This window comes from Gobius niger (genome assembly GCF_951799975.1).
Source record: "Gobius niger genome assembly, chromosome: 22".
In the NCBI taxonomy this organism is placed as follows: domain Eukaryota; kingdom Metazoa; phylum Chordata; class Actinopteri; order Gobiiformes; family Gobiidae; genus Gobius; species Gobius niger.
Window position 1 is genome coordinate 14,777,457 of NC_136873.1, and position 19,222 is coordinate 14,796,678.

The 19,222-nt window shown below is 42.4% G+C and overlaps 3 protein-coding genes and 1 long non-coding RNA gene across 4 annotated transcripts in view; 1 reads left to right on the forward strand and 3 right to left on the reverse strand.

Annotated features, from left to right (window-relative positions):
• Window positions 1–2,954, reverse strand: part of szt2 (SZT2 subunit of KICSTOR complex) — a 210,123-nt gene extending 207,169 nt beyond the window's left edge. Inside the window, 1 exon segment of the mRNA XM_079580893.1 lies at window positions 2,804–2,954. Within this exon segment, the coding sequence (XP_079437019.1) occupies window positions 2,804–2,827 (24 nt within the window). The 5' untranslated portion in view covers window positions 2,828–2,954.
• Window positions 2,955–4,449: 1,495 nt separating this feature from the next.
• On the forward strand, window positions 4,450–11,153 carry akr1a1b (aldo-keto reductase family 1, member A1b (aldehyde reductase)). The gene is made up of 9 exons (XM_079581077.1): window positions 4,450–4,570; window positions 4,754–4,838; window positions 6,313–6,432; window positions 6,548–6,699; window positions 8,195–8,390; window positions 9,475–9,674; window positions 9,859–9,931; window positions 10,027–10,113; window positions 10,952–11,153. The coding sequence occupies exons 2-9, from the start codon at window positions 4,758–4,760 to the stop codon at window positions 11,015–11,017; spliced, it is 975 nt and encodes a 324-aa protein (XP_079437203.1). The 5' UTR covers window positions 4,450–4,570; window positions 4,754–4,757; the 3' UTR covers window positions 11,018–11,153.
• A 214-nt stretch (window positions 11,154–11,367) lies between these two features.
• LOC306981610 lies at window positions 11,368–13,524 on the reverse strand. Its single transcript, XR_013794119.1, has 3 exons — window positions 13,129–13,524; window positions 12,249–12,415; window positions 11,368–11,446 (listed from the first exon to the last, which is right to left on the reverse strand). It is a non-coding gene; the product is annotated as an uncharacterized lncRNA (long non-coding RNA).
• A 1,381-nt stretch (window positions 13,525–14,905) lies between these two features.
• cUnh19orf44 (chromosome Un C19orf44 homolog) lies at window positions 14,906–18,940 on the reverse strand. The gene is made up of 5 exons (XM_079580891.1): window positions 18,619–18,940; window positions 17,428–17,538; window positions 17,233–17,324; window positions 15,335–15,927; window positions 14,906–14,969 (listed from the first exon to the last, which is right to left on the reverse strand). Exons 1-4 carry the CDS (start codon window positions 18,724–18,726, stop codon window positions 15,660–15,662), a joined length of 579 nt encoding a protein of 192 aa, XP_079437017.1. The 5' UTR covers window positions 18,727–18,940; the 3' UTR covers window positions 14,906–14,969; window positions 15,335–15,659.
• Between the last annotated feature and the right edge of the window lie 282 nt (window positions 18,941–19,222).

Consider the following 19,222-nt stretch of genomic DNA (forward strand, 5'->3'; position numbering starts at 1 on the left):
AGCGGAGGAAGTGCTCAAGAAGTACACACACACACAGAGCAACAGATTGAACAGTAAACATATAAAGAGTAAAAAGTTACAATATTTTGGTTTTCTTAAAAGGGGGGTATTATGCCAAATCGACTTTTTCAAGCTTTACATTATGTTATTATGTCATTCCCTCATTAAAAACATGCCTGTGTTGCCTTGGCACATTCACGTATTTTTGAGTAATCTGTAAAAACTCTAATGGCAGCCATTTTAGGGATAGGTTTGCCTGAGTCCTCCTAGGAACGCCCCCACCTCCCGGAGACGCCTCCGAGCTTTGGTCACCAGCCGAGTAACCAACCACTGCTCCTCAGCAGAACCCCCTCCCCACTGATGCCACAGACAGCGTGTGGAGGGGGCGTGTCGGAAAGGCTCAGAGGTTCTTAAAGAGACAGAGGCCTATTTCAAGACATTCACTACAGCCATTTTAAGAGAGCAATTTTATACAAGGCAGTTATTCTAATTTACTGCATTTACAGACCAACAGAAGGTTTCGTCATCATTGTTCTCCGTTGTCGACCCTAAGCTGTGGAACGCTCTGCCCCCCCACGTTCGAAGGGCCCCCACAGTGGAGTGTTTTAAATCTCATCTTAAGACCCATTTTTATTCTCAGGCTTTTAACACCGCGTGAGTTGTATGGTCCCCGTGTCTTTTATTTATTTTATCTTGTTGATTTTATTTTTTTATTCAATTTTTTTAATTATTTTATTGTTTTATCTATTTTATTTTCATTAATGTCTTTTACGAACTATTTATTGTTTTATGCAGGTTTTAGTTTATTTATTCATTTATTTATTTGTGGTAGAGCTAATAAGTATTGTATCTGTTTTTAGGATCTCATGTGCAGCACTTTGGAAACATTTTTGTTGATTAAATGTGCTATACAAATAATGTGGATTGAATTGGATTGTAGTGCGCTATAGACTGGTGCTATGTGATTGAAAAAAGCATAATACCCCCTCTTTAAACTTGTGCTATTGTTTTACCATCTTTAAATTTAAATTTACCTTCTTTTAATTATAAGGTGACCTTGGGTGTTAAGACAGGCAGCAACAAATAAAATGCATTACTATTATTATCATTATTATCATTATTATTATCATTATTAATCAATCAGAAGTGTTAAATATGCAGTATTTTAGTGAAGAATTGAGGCCCGTTCGTGTTTTTTTTCTAGACTTTATTATTGTGATCAGAATGACCTCATGACAGCTTCAGATTCTCCGGCTGGTCACAAAGAAGTCACTGTCGAAAGCACAATTTAAAATACTTTTAATACAAATGTAGTGGAGCAGAAAGTACGGATACAGGCTCTAAAATGTAGCGGGGGAAAAGTAAAAGAGACAAAAGTGCCGGATATGTGTATTTTTTTATCCTGTACTTTCACTTTTGACTTTGTTACTGCCTGAGAGACAGTGCGGAACTTCATGAAAACTGAACTCCGATCAGTTCAACGCGCACAGAACTTATTTGAAACACATGATTATGACTCGAGTTTTCACTTCCTCTTCCAGCTTAGAAAAAAAAACATACAAATGCACCCATCTGCTTTGTTTGCAGATCTATTTCTACTGCATAACTTGCATAACTTGCATACAGGGCTGCAACTAACGATTATTTTGGCAATCGATTATTTTTACTATTAATCGCTTGGCTGTGAAAGGTGCATGGAAATTGTATTTCTTCATTTTTTTTTTTAATCACATAAGCTAAAGTGGCGCCGCTTGAGGACATGTTGATGGAGTAAACTAAAAGTAGACGTTTGTAGGAGGCCCTTTGTTCTAATAGTTAGCGTTCACGATTTAGAATGTGATGATGTCATAATGTCAGATGGAGGGCAGAGCCAATGCAACTCTATGGGAGAAATAGAGTTTTTGGAAGAAATCTCCAAAACGAAAAATGACAAATGTTTTTCCTCTTCAGTATTTGATCGTGATTGGATTCACAAACCTGTGATATTATCTTTATGTCTGAAAGTCCTTTCTTTTGGACAACATCACACTCATGTTTTTGCACATTGTCACCACCTTTTGATGTTTTTCAGAGAAAATAATTGGACATTAGCTCATATGAGCCGACAGAGGAGACGATGAACTTTGTGACAGTTTGTGTTTCATGTGGATTACACACAGTTACCATAGTTACCGTCAGTTGCCCTCCACCTCAATGTTAAACTATAGGCTCTTTAGAATGTTGTGATGTCACGTGAACGCTACCTATTCTGCTTTCTGATTGGACGAGACAAAGACAGATATTAATGAAATTTATAATGTACAAAACACTACAGACCCTAACTTTAAAAACAAAGTAGATTTTCATCCAAAATACATAATTGTCATGTCTTTTTTGCTCTATTTTAGTCGATTACTGAAATAGTTGACAACTTTTGTAGTAATCGATTAGTTGTCGATTAATCGATTAGTCGTTTCAGCCCTATTTTACTCATTTTCTCGCTTTTGAATATTAAAATTTCCCCAGTTCGACGTGCTGCCTGCAAATCTTACATTATTAAAAAGCCATCGATTATATTTTAGTTTAGTTTGTCTGAGCATTATATCATTCAAGATGTGGCTTCCCTGCAACGAAATCCAGAATTGTGTCACAGTTTGTTTAAGGAAATCTGGTAACGCTCGGTAAGTCACGTCTAAGCCACAAAATCAACTTTGTGCACGGTCTACTTTGTGCTGCACAGGGAAGCTGACAACAACAACATGGTAAACACGGGGCATGCGGCGCGTCTCCTCGGCTCCCCCCCCCCGGCTCACACGCTCTGTACCTCGGGGTCCGCTCTCTGCGCCATGCCGCCTCTCGCAGGTGGATCCCGGCGGCCGAGGGTCCCAGGTGTCGGCCAGGTTTAGGCTCAGAACAAAACGCAGACGGTGAAAAATGTTGAGGGATCGGTCTGTGTCAGCCCGAGCGCGGCCATGAATGTCCGACGTCACATCCGCTCAGACCCTTTCACAATAAGACTTACAGGAAGTAATAGATTAATGGGATTTTTACTAAAATGAGGCCAAAGGACATAGATACAGACGGCATCTTTTTTGTAAATAAAATTTGTAAAAGAAAAAAAAAAAAAAAAAGATACAGACGGCATCTCGTCACAGAAGGGGGCGTGGCTTCGCCGAGGGGAGAATAGAATCTTCAGAGAAACACAATTCTTCACTCTTTTAAGCCATTTTCTGGTCGAACATGAACTTATTTATCATACATAAATAAAGTCAAGTGTTAATCGGGCCCATATGGGTATTTTCTCACAGCACATTGTTCAGTAGAAGTGAAAAAACGGCAGGTGTAGCTCGCTCTAGCTAACTGCTAGCATTAGCCCGATGCTAACATGTAGCATCAAGTTAGCATTATCCGTTTTTTATGTATTTATGGGCTGTTGAACCACTGTGCTCCTCTCCATGTCTTTGCTTCTTTCTTTAGTAGAAAACTATATTTATAATTCAGCATTTGTCAAAGTAGTTTTTGAATAATTAGAGAAAGTGTAGATTTTTCTCCAAATTGTTTTCCCCCTTAACTGTTTTCAAACATGACCATATATGGGCGATTCCAGAGATGCCGTCTGTATCTATGGGTGCACGGAGAGAACTACCACATTTTTTGCCAAAACATATTTAACACACTTATATTTAAGATTTTGCTCAACGTTGTTGAATTTTTTTTATCACATTTTTATAATTTTTTGTCACATTTTTGTCATTTTTTGTCACGTTTTTTATCAAATTTTAGTCATTTTTTGTCACATTTTTGTAATTTTTTTGTCAAATTTTTATCACATTTTTGTAATTGTTTTGTCACATTTTGTCACATTTTTGTCATTTTTTTGTAATTGTTTTGTCACATTTTTTTGTCACATTTTTGTCATTTTTTTTGTCACATTTTTGTCATTTTTTCGTCCATTTTTGGTCAATTTCTTGTGACATTTTTGCCACTTTTTCATCCATTTTTTGTCACTTTTTTGTCAATGTTTTCTCACTTTTTTCTCACATTTCCATCATTGTTTTCGTCTCAGTTGTGTTGCTATTTTTACAGCTTTTTTCCAGAAGCTTTTGGACTGGGGTAAAGCCAAACTGGAGAAAATGTGCTCGGTTCAGGTGGGAGGTAAGGGGTTAATATAAATAATAAATAATAATGGTCCCAACATTAGACAAGGCTTTGTGGAGTGTGCCGGGAGGAGGTGGAAAAGCATGTAATGTTGCAGTGTAGGGGTGATGATGCGGAGAGAGAAGTTCTGAAGGTTTTTCTATGTTTATTATTTTTCATGTGCACATTATTGTAAGCTCACTGTCTGACTCCGGCCAGTAGGAGGCGGTAATGCTCCTGACTTTAAAACCATCAGAAGAAGAAAGTCTTGAGCTGTCCTGCAGGTGGCGCAAATGCACTTTGCAATCACAACCGCTGGACAGTCAACAGTCACCTGATCACGAGGAAATGAACTGAACTGAGAAGTGGCTGAAGTGGAGTTTGTGCGTGAGCAGCTGGATAATACCGTCTTTATTCATCAGACAGAGCCCTTCCAGAGGGAGAGAGCGAGCGCGTAAGTGCACTGCGGAAACCAAACATCTCCTGAGCCTCGTGGTTTAACGCAGAATCCTATCAAACCATCCCATACTTCACCAGAGAGTGTCTTCTTCTCCAGAGGGCTGATATCTTTGCAGGACAGCTGTGTGTACCTATGCTGGTGAGATTGCTGATGCTGGGATTTCTGGTGTTTTTTCAGAAGCATGAGTGACTTTGCAGTTCTGAACACGGGGCAGAAGATGCCACTCATTGGTCTGGGAACATGGAAGAGTGAGCCAGGAAAGGTATGAGTATTGAGGGTATTTGCTGAGCCACACTTTCTTTCCTTCTATGACTCCTCTTCACGTCCAGTGCGTTTATATGCAGAGCAAAAATCTGATCCTGATCTGATTTCTGGAGATTTTGAAGTGACATGTAAACCACCTAGTCTGATATAGATGTATTAATCAGATTTCTTTCTGATACAGAGGCGTAGCAAGCCCTATGTTTTATTTTATTAAGGCTTTATAATAGACTAGAAACAGTTGCCACTACAATAGAGAGAAGTCCCAAAAACATGTGAAATCCTCTCAATGGGAACAGAAGCCAAATTCTTCCAAAAACACTATACTCATCCATTCATGAGAGAGTGAGTGAGGTACTGGTCACCTGACAATTCTCCCAGAGTTTCTCTCAAAACAGAAGGCCTTGTTCCTTAGGTCATGATGGGTGTTACAATAAGCTGATTTCACTTACATTGGAAAATAAAATGTGTTGGAGCCCTTAATAGTTCCATTGTAAGGCTGTGCATAATGAGCTAGCTCACGGGGGCAGTTTGAGTTTAAGTTTAAGTTTAATGCTTTTGTAGAGCCCAATATCACAACAGAAGTCGCCTCACAGCTGCACCAAACAAATAAAACAGAGCAATAAATATGACAATTAAAAGTTAAGGTGAGTCTAGGTTAATATAATGTCCAATAGGAGGTAGCGACGAGCGGTGTGGGCGTCCGCCGTCCTTAGACTCTCCAGCACGGCAAGGAAAAACTCAAAAACCCGGCAGGAGAAAAGAGAAACCTTGGGGAGAACCACAGAAGGAGAGATCCACTCCCATGGACGGACAGGCTATAGAGACCCAGGGCCGAAGGATCCGTCAGCTGCCGGGCCAAGATCACAGACCGTCCAGTCCTTAGATTCAAGAATGCAGGGTTCCTCCGTTCACCCAGGTTCCTCCGTTCGATCTAGACAGGCACTCCTGAGGGGGAGTGGGACAGGAGACACCATGTGAATAGTGATGAACAGACTACAGATAAATTAAATATTGATGATAAGACAAAGTCTGCAGTAAGAAGAAGAGGATAGCGCTCAGTGGACCGTACTTCCCACAGCAGTGTTCCTCCTAACTGACCTGATAATAAGCTAATTCGAAGAGGTACAAGGGGTTTCCAAGCAGCTCCCCCTGTTCTGATCGTTCACACATGTGCCTGAAAAAGGCAGGCCAAACTAATGTCACACGGACATCGTTTAAAAGATATAATAAACAGACTAAAATATATATATTTAATAAAACAATAATAAAACATGAAATAAAATGAGAGAACCCAGAGTTTTGGATGTTCAGATTTCCAAAGTGAATTTAAACGCGTCAGATCTGAGAACTTCAGTTATCAAACACCACCGTTGTTACATTTTAGACCATGTAAGCCTCGAGCCTACATTAGTTAGACCTCACTCCTTACTCTATTGTCTGCTGTAGTTAGTCCTGTGTCCCCTCTCCTCCAGGTGAAGCAGGCCGTGTTGTGGGCCCTACAGTCTGGTTACCGCCACATCGACTGTGCCTCTATCTATGGGAACGAAGCGGAGATCGGGGAAGCGCTGCAGGAGATGGTTGGCCCTGGAAAGGTGAAGCAGTGTGTGTCTCTATAATCCACGGAGTGATCTCCAAAGATACAGCATACAGTCTAAGAGCCGTTTTCCAAAATGAGAGTTTAATTCTGTTGAGTGTGTGTGTGTGTAGCCGCTGAAGCGAGAGGACGTGTTTATCACCTCCAAACTGTGGAACACCAAGCACCATGCGCACGACGTGGAGCCCGCACTACGCCAGAGCCTGAAGAACCTGCGCCTGGAATACCTAGACCTGTACCTCATCCACTGGCCCAACGCCTTCCAGTGAGCACACAGCCTTCCACCACAGCCAAACTAATGCACTCAAGCAATATTGGTACCTTGGTAGATGAGAAAAGAATTACATTTAAAAGATTAATATAATACTTTCTACTCCACTACATTTGTACAAAAGCTCCATCGAAAAAAGAGTTTAGTTATTTTTCATAGCACTACACTACAGCAAAATACTTCAGTAATTAGGTATACATTTGATAGAGCAGTTTTTACTTTTATTGGAGTAATATTTGACCTGGAGTAGCTGTACTTTTACTGAAGTAATAAAAGCCAGTACTTTGACCAAAAGATAATCTTTCTCAGCAGAATATGATTGCTTTACAGTGCCTCTCAAAAGTATTCATACACCTTGGACTTTTGCACATTTTGTCATGTTTACAACCCTAAACATAACATTTTTTACTGAACGTTCACACACAAGTAACATACAACTGTGAAGTGAAAGCGAAATGATACATGATTCTGTTATTTTTTTTAAAATAGAAAAGTGAAAAGTGGGGCGTGCATAAGTATTCATACAGCATTTTCTGAGTGCATTAAATTGCCTTTAAAACATTCATAATGACCGCAAAATGTTCACTCCTTGGCCTAACGGTTAAATAGAGGTCACCTGTGTGTCAGCAGAACAATGACCTGAAGCACAAAGCTAAATCTACAATGGAATGGTTCAATAAAAACATATTAATGTGTTAGAATGGCCCAGTCAAAGTCCTGACCTGAATCCTATTGAAAATCTGTGGAATAATCTGAAAACTGCTGTTCACAAACGCTCTCTTGAGAGTGCGCATGGGGGACAATGGATGGAAGTTAGCCCAAGGCTACAATCCGGTGTGGCTTGTTTACATGCATGAGACCCATGTATGTTCATTAACATGCACTGTCCCGACCAAATTAATAAATAAAAAATAAAATGTTCTCTCCGCCAATGTTTGAGGTCAGGGTCAAGTTTATTTCTATAGCACATTTACAACAACCACGGCTGCCCAAAGTGCTTCACAACACAAACAAATGATAAAAACTAGGAATACAAATACAAACAAGGCATGATAAACATTGCATCAATTAAACAAAAAATACAATGGAGAAACAGTGTAACATATTAAAAGGCCTGTGTAAAGAGATGAGTTTTAAGGGAGGACTTAAAACTGCTTAGAGTCGGGGCCAAACGGATGTTGAGGGGCAGACCGTTCCACAGTCGGGGGGGCAGCAGCGGAAAAAGCTCTGTCTCCTCTGGTTTTCATGTGCGTTTTGGGCACATCCAGAAGGAGCAGGTCAGCTGAGCGAAGTGCTCTGGACGGGGCATGGACAGAGAGTAGCTCAGACAGACACAGAGGTGCCAAGCCATTTAAACATTTAAAAACAATTAAAAGAATCTTAAAAGTGATTCTGATTTGAGAGGACTGTCCACTTATTTCTTGGGAGTTGAAAGAGAATGAAAGGTTAACTTTGGAGATCTGAATCTGAGTGACTTGTCTGTTTGTAGGCGCGGGGACGTAGCGTTCCCTCGGGCAGAGGACGGCACAATGCTGTACGACGACATCCACCCTAAGTTCACCTGGGCCGCCATGGAGCCACTGCAGGAGAACGGCCTGGTCCGGGCCATCGGTCTGTCCAACTTCAACAGCCGCCAAATCGAAGACATCCTAAACATAGCCGTGATCACCCCAGCTGTGCTGCAGGTCAGAGACTACTCCCCCAAACCTGATTTCTATCATGAACATTTAGAATAAGTATTTATTTGGTGGTCAGCACAAAGCAAATCTACTTGTGTACTTAAAGTATTGTTTTTGAGGATCTGTACTTCACTTGGGTAGTATATTCATTAGGAACTTATTACTTTTACTGCACTACATTTGAAAGATGAATATCACTTTGGTTAGTGCTAGATCGTCTGCTCCGGAGGGACGGTCTGCTGTGATTTTGTATAGATCTATGAGTTGGTTTGTCTAAAAATACAAATAATCCTAACCCTAATCCTTAAAATTAACCCCTTAACTCCCACCTGAACCGAGCACATTTTCTCCAGTTTGGCTTTACCCCAATCCAAAAGCTTCTGGGAAAAAAGGTGTGAAAATAGCAACAAAACTGAGACGAAAACAATGATGGAAATGGGACAAAAAAAGTGACGAAAAATTGATCGTATGAAAAAGTGGCAAAAATGTCACAAGAAATTGACATTAAATTGACGAAAAAATGACAAAAATGTCACACAAAAATTACAAAAAAATGATTAAAAAATTGACCAAAAAAATGACAAAAATGTGACAAAAATTGATTAAAAATTGACGAAAAAATGACAAAAATGTGACAAAAAAATCTGATGACGTGAGGAAAAAGATCCTCTCGGTTCAGGCGGGAGTTAAGAGGTTAACCATTTCCCTGGCCCTAACCTTAATTTGTGTCCTGATATCTCACGTTTTCACAGCAGACTGTCCCTCCCGAGCATACGATCTAGCACTAACCTATCACTTTGTGCCCCCAACGTCTTTCTGAAAAGGCCCCAAAGTAAAAAAAAACACAGTATAAAATTATAATGGGAGCGCTGTGCAGATGTGCTGTCAATGCCACTCACTTGAAGCTGCAAAGTCATTATTTGTAAACTGGTTTTACTTCAGTAAATTTCAGTAAAGAATTAGATTGAGCAACTTCTACTTTTATTGTAGTAATATTTGAAAAGTAGCATCATTGGCCAAACTGGGAGTTAGCAAAAATATTCCATGCACAGAGCCTATTGGGATGAAAGCACCGCCCACATGTGTGCAGGTGGAGGCTCACCCGTACTTGGCCCAGGAGCCGCTGCTGGCCCACTGTCGGAAGTACGGCATCGCGATGACCGCTTACAGTCCCCTGGGGTCCGCAGACCGCGCCTGGAAGCACCCCGACGAGCCAGTCCTCCTGCAGGAGCTCGTCATCCACAACCTGGCAACCAAATACCACAAGTCCCCCGCTCAGATCCTGCTCAGGTCAGCGGTCCGGAAACGCTCGTCTCAGTGGGCAATATCGTACACTTTTTTAGATTTTTTAAAGTTCTTGAGAGTGAGTGTCCACTACTTCGAATGTGTGGATGTTGGGTACATTTGCATTTCCAGCTTGTAGCTTTAAACAACCCCTGCGTTTGAGTCATGTGTGCTTTGTTTTGTCCTGTAGGTGGCAGACTCAGAGGGGTGTGGTGGCGATCCCTAAAAGTGTGACAGAGTCCAGAATAAAGGAGAACATTGAGGTACATTAACCTACACAACTCTGATTTCAGCAAAATGTAATGTGAGAGTTTTAAATGTGAAAATGAGAGTAAATAAAGCGCCGTGGTGTGTGCAGGTGTTTGACTTCAGCCTGGAGGCAGAAGAGATGGAGAAAATCACTGCACTCAACAGAGACTGGCGCTACATCGTCCCCATGGTGGAGGTGCGTGTTCCGCTCTGACCTGTGAAGCTTTAGAGATTTAGTATTTGTGGGGTTTGCTCTTAGGGGCTTAAAAACAGCTCTCTAACAAAGCCTGACTCATTTGAAAGCTGAGAACCTCCAGAATTCAGCACTATTTAGGCCTCTATTGCAGAGGATTGTAGTGCGGTAAATCTTTCTTCGCAGGCATCATGCATGTATTGAAACAGCTGCTCATCCAAGGGGAGTAACAGGAGGGGGGAGTGGGAAGAGCTTATTCGGAGAAATAGGATGTGAAACTACTGGATATTTTGTTTCAGCGGTTCTAGATCAATAGTGATCAGTGTTTACATATTATATTTAAGTTTTAGTGAAGATTTAGTCAAATCATTATCTTCAATTTTAGTCTAGCTTTAGTTTACTAAAATTACATGTCATTTTAGTCGACTAAATCCACGATTTATTTAAAATGGACAAAGCAGAGGGTGATAAAGATGTATTTGACATTAACAAATACCCTTTTAAAAGCAGAAAATCCAATCTTTAAAGGCTTTTGTGAATTGTGGATTTGTTCATTTTATTTGCCATGGCAAGTCGAACAGACTGGAGTCAAGTCTTTTCAGTTAGTTTCATTGCAGCTGTTGGTGTCCCAGGTCTATGTGCTTGGGGCCCATTCTGATCTCCAAAGGGATTAACTTCTTAACCAAACACAAAAGCATGAACATAAACAACTTTTGGATCAGGTTAAATGGGATTAAGTCGTCATCATTGAACCCGATATTTGATGCGAACATGTCAACCTCTTATATGGAGATCTCGTTTATGAAATGTTCGGGCTGATGGCTTCCCTGTTTGTTCGCAGGTGGACGGGAAGCGCGTTCCTCGTGATGCAGGACATCCGCACTACCCCTTCAATGACCCCTACTGACCCATGCTGACTTCAGCAAGTGCCTTCTGTAGTCCCCTCAAAAACAAAGTCCTAATCTAATCCTACTTCACCGCCTACTGCCACTACTTTTATTACTGTTACCTCCAAAACATTCCTTTAATAAAATGTTTGTACTACGCTCAAGTCTTGTTTCATGTAGTAGTTCGTTTTTTCTTCAGCCAGCCAGGAGGTTAATTCAGACTTCTTTCATTAAAACACTAGACTAGACTTAAATGTACTTTTTTTTTTTTTAAATGAAGGCACCGTAGGACATGGTATTCAAAAATATTTGTATTTAGGAAATATATAAAAGACAACCTTACATACAATACAAGTGAGTAATCTTTGGTGAAATCTTGGCACACGTGTTCATCTTTTCCCTGTCAGCTGCTCTGAACGTGGCCTGGACGCTCTTAGCTTCCAGATGTTCTGAAAGAAAAGGAGAAAAGTGTTAATTCGGCTTTAAAGCAGCTTCATGTTGAGAGGGTTGGACTCCAGTGTGCTGGTCTAGCTGATGAAAAGTGCATTATGGCCATGTTCAGACTGAAGGCAGGACCAGCGCAGCCTGGCAAACCAGCCTGACTTGCTCCATGAGACGCAAGGGAAGTCCGTCTGGGATCGAGCCGTTTGAGTTGGATTTTTGGATTTGATACTAACAAGCCCAGTGTGAACCAGAGAAAACCAATCAGAGAAATGAAATAACATATTTACACATATGCAATCGATCGTAGTCCACACACACAATACTGGCATGCCGTTTTTGTCAGAAAAATCAGAAAGTACAAGGTGAACTCATGAGTGACTGTACAGATGCACACAAATATAACTTTCTGTATGATTGTGATGAATATAGAGACAAAAGCATCTGACATTTGTTTCTTCCGAAAATATAATCCACAGAAACCAGGTCCGGGCCATTTGCATAGGTATAAATGAGCTGAAAACCTCTTAATGCTCTGGGTGCACATGTCGCAGCTGACCAATGAACGCCAGGACATGTGCCACACACATGACCAGCGGACAGTGACTCGCCACAAACTCCCGCCTCCTGCGCTGTGATTGGTCCAGCCTGGTTTGGCTGGAGGTTTTGTCCAATTCAAACGGCTCCTAAACTATCACGTACATGGAGGAGGTCAGGCTGGTTTCCCAGGCCAGGAAAAGAGCTTAGAGTGCCTAATGCAGGTGGGAAAGCGCAACACAAAGTGAGACCATTTACCAGACTGATACATACCTCCTGGGTGTCCTGCAGGGTGGTGTACGTGTAGTTGGGGGGCCCAAGGTTCTGGAGGACACGGGCGTGGTGCTCACGAGAGCTGCTGATGAACTGAGAGGTCAGGGCCAGCTGCTGCCTGAGGCTCTCCATCAGGAGCTGCAGGGAGGGACTGTAGACGCAGTGAGCTGGAACAAACGGCACAAGCAGCAAGTCATTCAGGGAACAATTCTGAGGCGCCAAACCTTTCAGGAGAGTTAATGTTGAGCTGGAGGACAGGTCAGGTTTCTTTTGTAAAGAAACATACAACATAAAATTTTACAAAAACACACACTAGTTAATACACTCAACATTCAGCTTCTAACTTTTTCAAAATTTGGCAGTACTTGAAGACCAATAAAAATCGTGACCTAGAATAATAACTGAAGAACAATGGCACCAACATGTCTATGTGTATTCCCACAAACAGATGATAGCAGGGTCTGTTTTTGGCTTGGATATTCTCACAGGTGTAGATACAGGGTCTGTTTTTGGCTTGGATATTCTCACAGGTGTAGATACAGACAGCATCTTTGGAATTGCCCATATACTGTATGGTCAATCATGCTCGAAGCAGCCAGAGGGAAATCAAAGAAAAGAAAAACTGAACTTTCTCCCATTTCTCTGAATTATGAATAAATTTTTCCACTGAATAAAGATACAGAGACATTGAGAGGAGCAAAGTGGTTCAACAGCCCATAAATACTAATAAAACAGACGATGCTTAACAGGAATCTAGCTTCATGCTACATATGCTAACATTAACTGAGCTTTGGCTTGACTTCATTTGAATTACGCCACGAGATCTTCACTCCCTCTCTCTGTCACCGTTTGTGAACAGGGCCTTTAATACGGTACTGACCAGGCTGATGAGAGGTCTGTCCACGTTTGCTCTTTGTGGAGGGGATTCGGGCGCGAGGTGGAGGGGTGTCGCTGAGAGGGCCTTCAGGAGAGCGGGCCTCTGATGTGGCACTGGTGGAGGTTTCGGAGTAACTGCGCTCCAAGCGGCGAGGGGAGGGCGTCCAGGTACTGTCCTCAGTGTGCTCTGTATGAGGAGGAGAGAGCAGCCTGGCACTGTCCTCGGTGTGTCCTGAGCTGGGAGGAGAGGGAACCCTGGCACTATCCTGGGTGTGCACTGAGAGAGGCACCTGGGCACTGTCCTGGGTGTGCACTGAGAGGCTCTCCGTCTGAATAACACTCTCAAAATCACTCGGGTAGTCCTCCTCCTCCGGGTCCTCTTCCAGAATATCCACCTGCACCTCCTGCAAACACATTTCAGATTTTCATTGGCCTTCTAGCGATTTTTGATTTATTCAACTCTCATGGTACCTCTGGGGATTGATATGATACGTAATACACTCGATAGGGCTGGGCAATTAATCAAAATGTAATTGGAATTGCAATCTCTGTTTTGGTCGTACTGAGTAATTGTCATGGCACTTCACAATGGTCATGCTAATAGTCATGTCTGTGATCGAAACGGCACAGAGTTTTGGAGTTTGGACAAGAATATGGAAGATGAAGTGGCAATTAATTCATGTTTCCAAAAGCATGAATTAATTGAATTAATAAGATTTATCACCCAGCCCTATGGTAGAGGTGGTTATGTTACGGGACAGGCTCTCTGACAGCGCTCACTCACTCTCCGCCTACTTTGCCACATATAACACCAAAACAGAACAGTCTGCTGAAGTGGATGAGCAGGAGAGACCGACCACCTTCTGAATGTGCACAGTCTATAACGAATTGGGTTGCTCACAGGCTAATTCTCAGTGGTGAGACAGAAATAACCGTCAGATGTAGGTTCCAGGTTTAAATCAGGTTTAAATAAAAAGCGGTTCCCAAACTGTGGGTCAGGGACCAGAAGTGAGAGAATGGGACCATTCGCCATTTACCATCTTAAAAAGTGGGGGAAATAGACTAGTAGTAGTCCTAAATCCCAGTCTCACAGTGGCTTAGTGGTTAGTGGTGCTCACACAGGGGGCAGGACCTGAATTGGGGTCATTATGTTCCCCTAATGCCCAGTGAAACTGTTTTTGACTGTAAATGGATTTGCTCATCATCGAATAGCCATGGGATGCGTACTGTGGGGCCCCCGTCTGGATTTTTGCTTAGGGCCCCAGAAGGGCCAGCACCCGCTCTGGTCGCTCCAAGTCCAAAATTCAGATGATCTATAAATGATTCGTGAATGTGTGTGCTTGTGTGCGCATTTCACATTGACACATACACATTAATCAACTGCACGATCCGCGTTAGTTGTGTACGCACCATTATAATATGCGATAGTCGATATATTGAACAAAATAACCTATGATACTATTTTTTATTGAATGGCAGCGATGGGGTGTGGCGGTGTACTTCATCAACAAACACTAACGCTAGGGCCCGCAGCCCTACGTAACCAGGAACCGATCTGCTTACTTTCCGTCCAAGCTCCTAATCCGTAGCGGAGCGTTTCCCTCCTTCACAGAGCATCAACATGCAAAAACATCTGCCGCAAGCTTCACGATGACAACGACGCGCTGCAGTCCGCTCTGGCAACAGCATGCTACATCCATGGATTTGTTTTGAAGGGAGTGAGGAGAGTGGGGGAGGAGGGGCTTCTAGTGAAATAACCAAAGCAAAGAGAGGCCATTACCTCTTCCTCCAGCTGTAGGGCAGCCGGCTCCAGCTCATCTATGTCCATCCGATGGATTTGAAAATCTGAGGGAGGACAAGAAGTTCTTTTAGGAAGATAACAGTACTTGCAACTAACATGATTTTATTACCCTGAAAAGTCTACCCTCCCGCTTGAAGTATGTCCGTAGGCGTCAAAAATGTCTGTAATACTAACTTTTACCGAATAATTTGGCTTTCTAACTTGCATGTAGAACAAGGGTGGATCTGATATCACCAAGTTGGCCTAGGACCAATGCTAGGGTTAGGCTGATTGGCTGGCTGTAGCTTTTGTCCTGGGCAAACAACTTTAAATCTTAATTATTTGGCAATATCAGACCGACTATTGGACAAGACAAATAACTCAGAAATCCGATTACAATCAGACAATGAGAGCACTTCTGCACACTCACCTCCAGAAGTGTCCTCTGAGGCTTCATCCAAAGAAAACAGCTCCTCCAGAGAGTGCAGGACAACACGAGCGGAGCCGGCGGAGGACGACAGGCGGCTGGGGGGAGAGGGGGAGAGGTCAGGGGGTGTCTGGGCCTGTACAGGTGAAGGCGACGCTGTGGTGAGGAGAGCTGCAGAGTGGAGCTTCTCGTCCTCCTCCTGCAACAACGGTAACAGAAAACAGCCGCACAGTCTTTAAAGTTAAATGTTACTGCACATAATAACACTGTCCAGGTCAGTTCCGCTCTGTTACATGTCCGGTCAGTCCCTGGTTTATTGCTGAGCAGCTCACACCTGTGCACTGCGCCCTGATGAATCGGACCGTCCCGGTGGTCCATCCCCTCTGAGCGCACCCCGAGGCCGGCTCTTTACGAAGCGCGGCGCTAGACTTGTTTTACAGTCTAACGCCGCGTGCTCTTCGGGGGCATCCTGGACAGCCAGCTTTCCGACTCTGGAAGGACTCCTCTTCTGCACAGCCTTTCCAAAGCGCTCTTCGACTTGAGCCACTCTACTGAGAGCAGCAGGCTGAGAGGCTCGCAATGAGGTGGACACCGCTCTGAGGACCATCAAGAAGAGACACAGGAACACAGTTACTGCTCCTGAAGGTGGCAGGAGGATTCAGTAGTGCAGCAGATAGTCATTTTTTCACTACAATACACCAGTTGGTGAAACAAGCAAAACATGTGGCATACATCTTCTCCAGAAGCACATTTTTGAAAATGACTGGGTGTCTACTCAAAACTTTTTTTTTCTTTTTCAGTTTCAGTTTATCCTGCAGGTGTGTCTCCGATCATTTGTTTATGCCAGGGGTGCCCAAAGTTGGCCCGCCAACACAATTCTGTTGGCCCGCCAGAGAGTGACCTAACTCTCTTCCATTCATTCTCAATGGTAAATATGGATGCAGTACACTTTTTGACCACCAGCGTCAAATTGGGGGCGCTGTTTCACTCCTTTCGCAAAATTAAGGAAACACTGTTGTGGTGTCTTGGTATTTATCAATCACAGAGCGTTATAGCATCAACTTTCACAGTTTCCAACTTTTATTGCAAAGGTTGTTGACGTCGACAACAGTATATGTTAAAAATTTACTTATAAAAGAACTGATGCTGAACTGACACTTTCAAAATAATCTAATGTGGCATTTTCTTTGAGTGAACGAATGAGGTAAAGTTGCTGTTTGGTTTTTTTTGCACTAAATTGCTACAATGGTTGATTTTCTTTTACTAAAATGAGGCTTTTGCCATAGTTACCATTTGTTTTAATATAGCATGTTATTTGCATACATAGAATCAAATGCAAATGTGGGCTATCGAAAAAATAAGAAGTAAATAAAATAAAGTGACTTTATAATTTGCAGTTATATGTGTTTTTCGTGCTTGACATCGCCGTGTTTGGCCCGCGACCCACAGGCACTTTTTCATTTTGGCCCTCGGAGACAAAAAGTTTGGGCACCCCTGGTTTATGCATTTGCTTAAGCTTTACATACTTAAGGTAGAGTCAACAAGCAAAGGTGAAAGGATTAGTGTTTAATATTTCATAGAGCATACTATAAACAAAGATGGAGTCCAGTATAGCCTCCACAATCCTTAAAAATGTGTTTCAGGATTCAGTCGGCACGACAATTTTTTACATCTTGGAATGTTTCGTGGACATTCAGATTTCTTGACAGAGGGTTTTCGAAAACACTTGTACCAAATTTCATGCTTGTTTCACAAACAGAAGTATGTTTCTACTTACAGTATCTGCTGCACTACGGAGGAACTGTGGCATTAATAAAGGTTTATCTTATCTTATTAAGCTCTAGAATGACAGTCAACACAAGACAATATGGCCCTTAAAAAAACAATCCCAATGCCCTTACCTTTCCTCAGGCTGTTTCTGGGCTGCTGTAGCTGCAGGTTTCTTCAAGAACCTGTTCGTTCCAGCGTTCAAAGAACTCAAAGTTCGACCCACCTGTTCACAGCCCACCATACAAATTTATCATCACCATTTCAGATAATACAGCAGCCAGTATTGATTTCGATAACGACACTATGAAGACAGGTGCAGCACAAACCTCCGGAGCTGGGTCGTTCTTGGGCTTTGGCGCATGAGCAGTCGGAGGCGAGAGGGACGACCCGCTGTGTGAGGACAGGAACTCAGCGGACAGCTCCGGGGACGAGATCACCTGAACAGCAGAGCAGGGTGGCCAGAGGGACACACAAAGACGACGTTACTTTTTTTTTTAGGTTCACACTTCACCACTGAGCTTAGGACTGTGTTGTCGAAACTGTATCCTGGGGAGAATGGAGAGTTCAAAATGCAAAAGTTATCAGATCTAGCAAATTTTCAGTAGTGATCTGGCAGTTAATGGAATTGTTCCACTGCTCCTTTGTCAGTTTCCAACATTTCTATGGTTCCATTTCCACCATTTGATTATGAACTCTTTTTGTCCGCTGTTATGTTGAGACAATGCAGGTGAATAGAGGAAAAAATGAATAGATTTTTTGTTGTTCACTGGCAAATAAGACAGAAATCTATCAAAAGTTAGGGCTGCAAGGTTTTTAGGAATATAGAATCGCAATCGAACTTTTGACAACTGCAATAACCTCAAGGTTCTGTCTCTGGTATTTCAGTTATAGATGTTCACCAATAGAGTTCGGGAATGTCCACAGTTACCATGGAGATCCGCCATCTTTGCAGCTGTTGGCATACATTTCCATTGACTAACATTAGCTAAAAACAGTATAAAAAGTGGAGAAAAAACCAGTGGAACAGCTCCGTTAGTTGCTGAGATACTGCTGGTAAATACATCTAACACACTGTGGTCTCCAAGTGTTTTAAAGTGAACAATAACTCCAGTATTTTAACTTTTAAAGTCTCCATTAGTTTACAATGGCTGCTAATCCCACAATGCTTAGCGATGTGACGTCACATTCCCGAACTCTATTAGAATTGTGAAGCCTCTTATCTCAGGTTCAGCTGCAACAGATAATCGGTCAAAGTAGATTCTGAAGTGTTTAGATCGACTCTCTGTGAATCCATTCCTTTTTAATCACGTGGCTGTCCCCTAGAGGTACTGCCCCAGGGAAACTCCTCCAGGAGAGGGCACTGTCCACATAAAACCAAATATGTTTGAAAGTAGACTATTGTGCTTTGTTCTAATGTGGGGCAGTTTGAGCAAGAATGTTGTTTGACAGTCCAAGGCCAGTGAATGAGGAAATCTAAAGGAAACGTGACTTGAACAAGTGTGAGATGAACTGAATACCCGTTGTGCGGAGGAGTGTGCAGCGGCCGATGTCCCTCTGCCTCTGCGGGAGGAGAGCACCGCTTGGGCCCGCTCCAGAGCCGAGCTTCTGCCGCCCTGCTTCAACATCCCCTCTGTCCGCTCTGCACCGTGAGCTAACAGCGGCTAACAGCGGCTAACAGCTAACAAGCTGCGTTACAAGCAAGCGACAACATCACGATTCTGTTAGTCCAGCAGAGCGCGCATTTTGGCACAGATTGACACGGTTTGGTTGTGTGTTTGGTTTCCATGGATCACCGAGCGTCTTCTTCTGCGCTCCTGGGTATAACTGTCAATATAGGTGTAGCGCCACCTGTTGTATTGGAGGAGGAAATAAAACGTTTTTTTTTTACATGCCTTTAATAAGCATTTTGTCATCCGTGGAAAATTATATTCGTGTTGTTGTTGTTTTTTCATCTTATACTTATATTTTTGTATTCATGATTTTCCAGTATCGAACCCCGATTCAGTATCATAAAAAAGAGATTGCTTTGCCCGACATTTGCATTTGAGAAACGTTTATTACAAAATCTCGTGGAGACAGCAAATAAAACAGGCAAGGCAAGTAAAATAAAATAAAATAAAA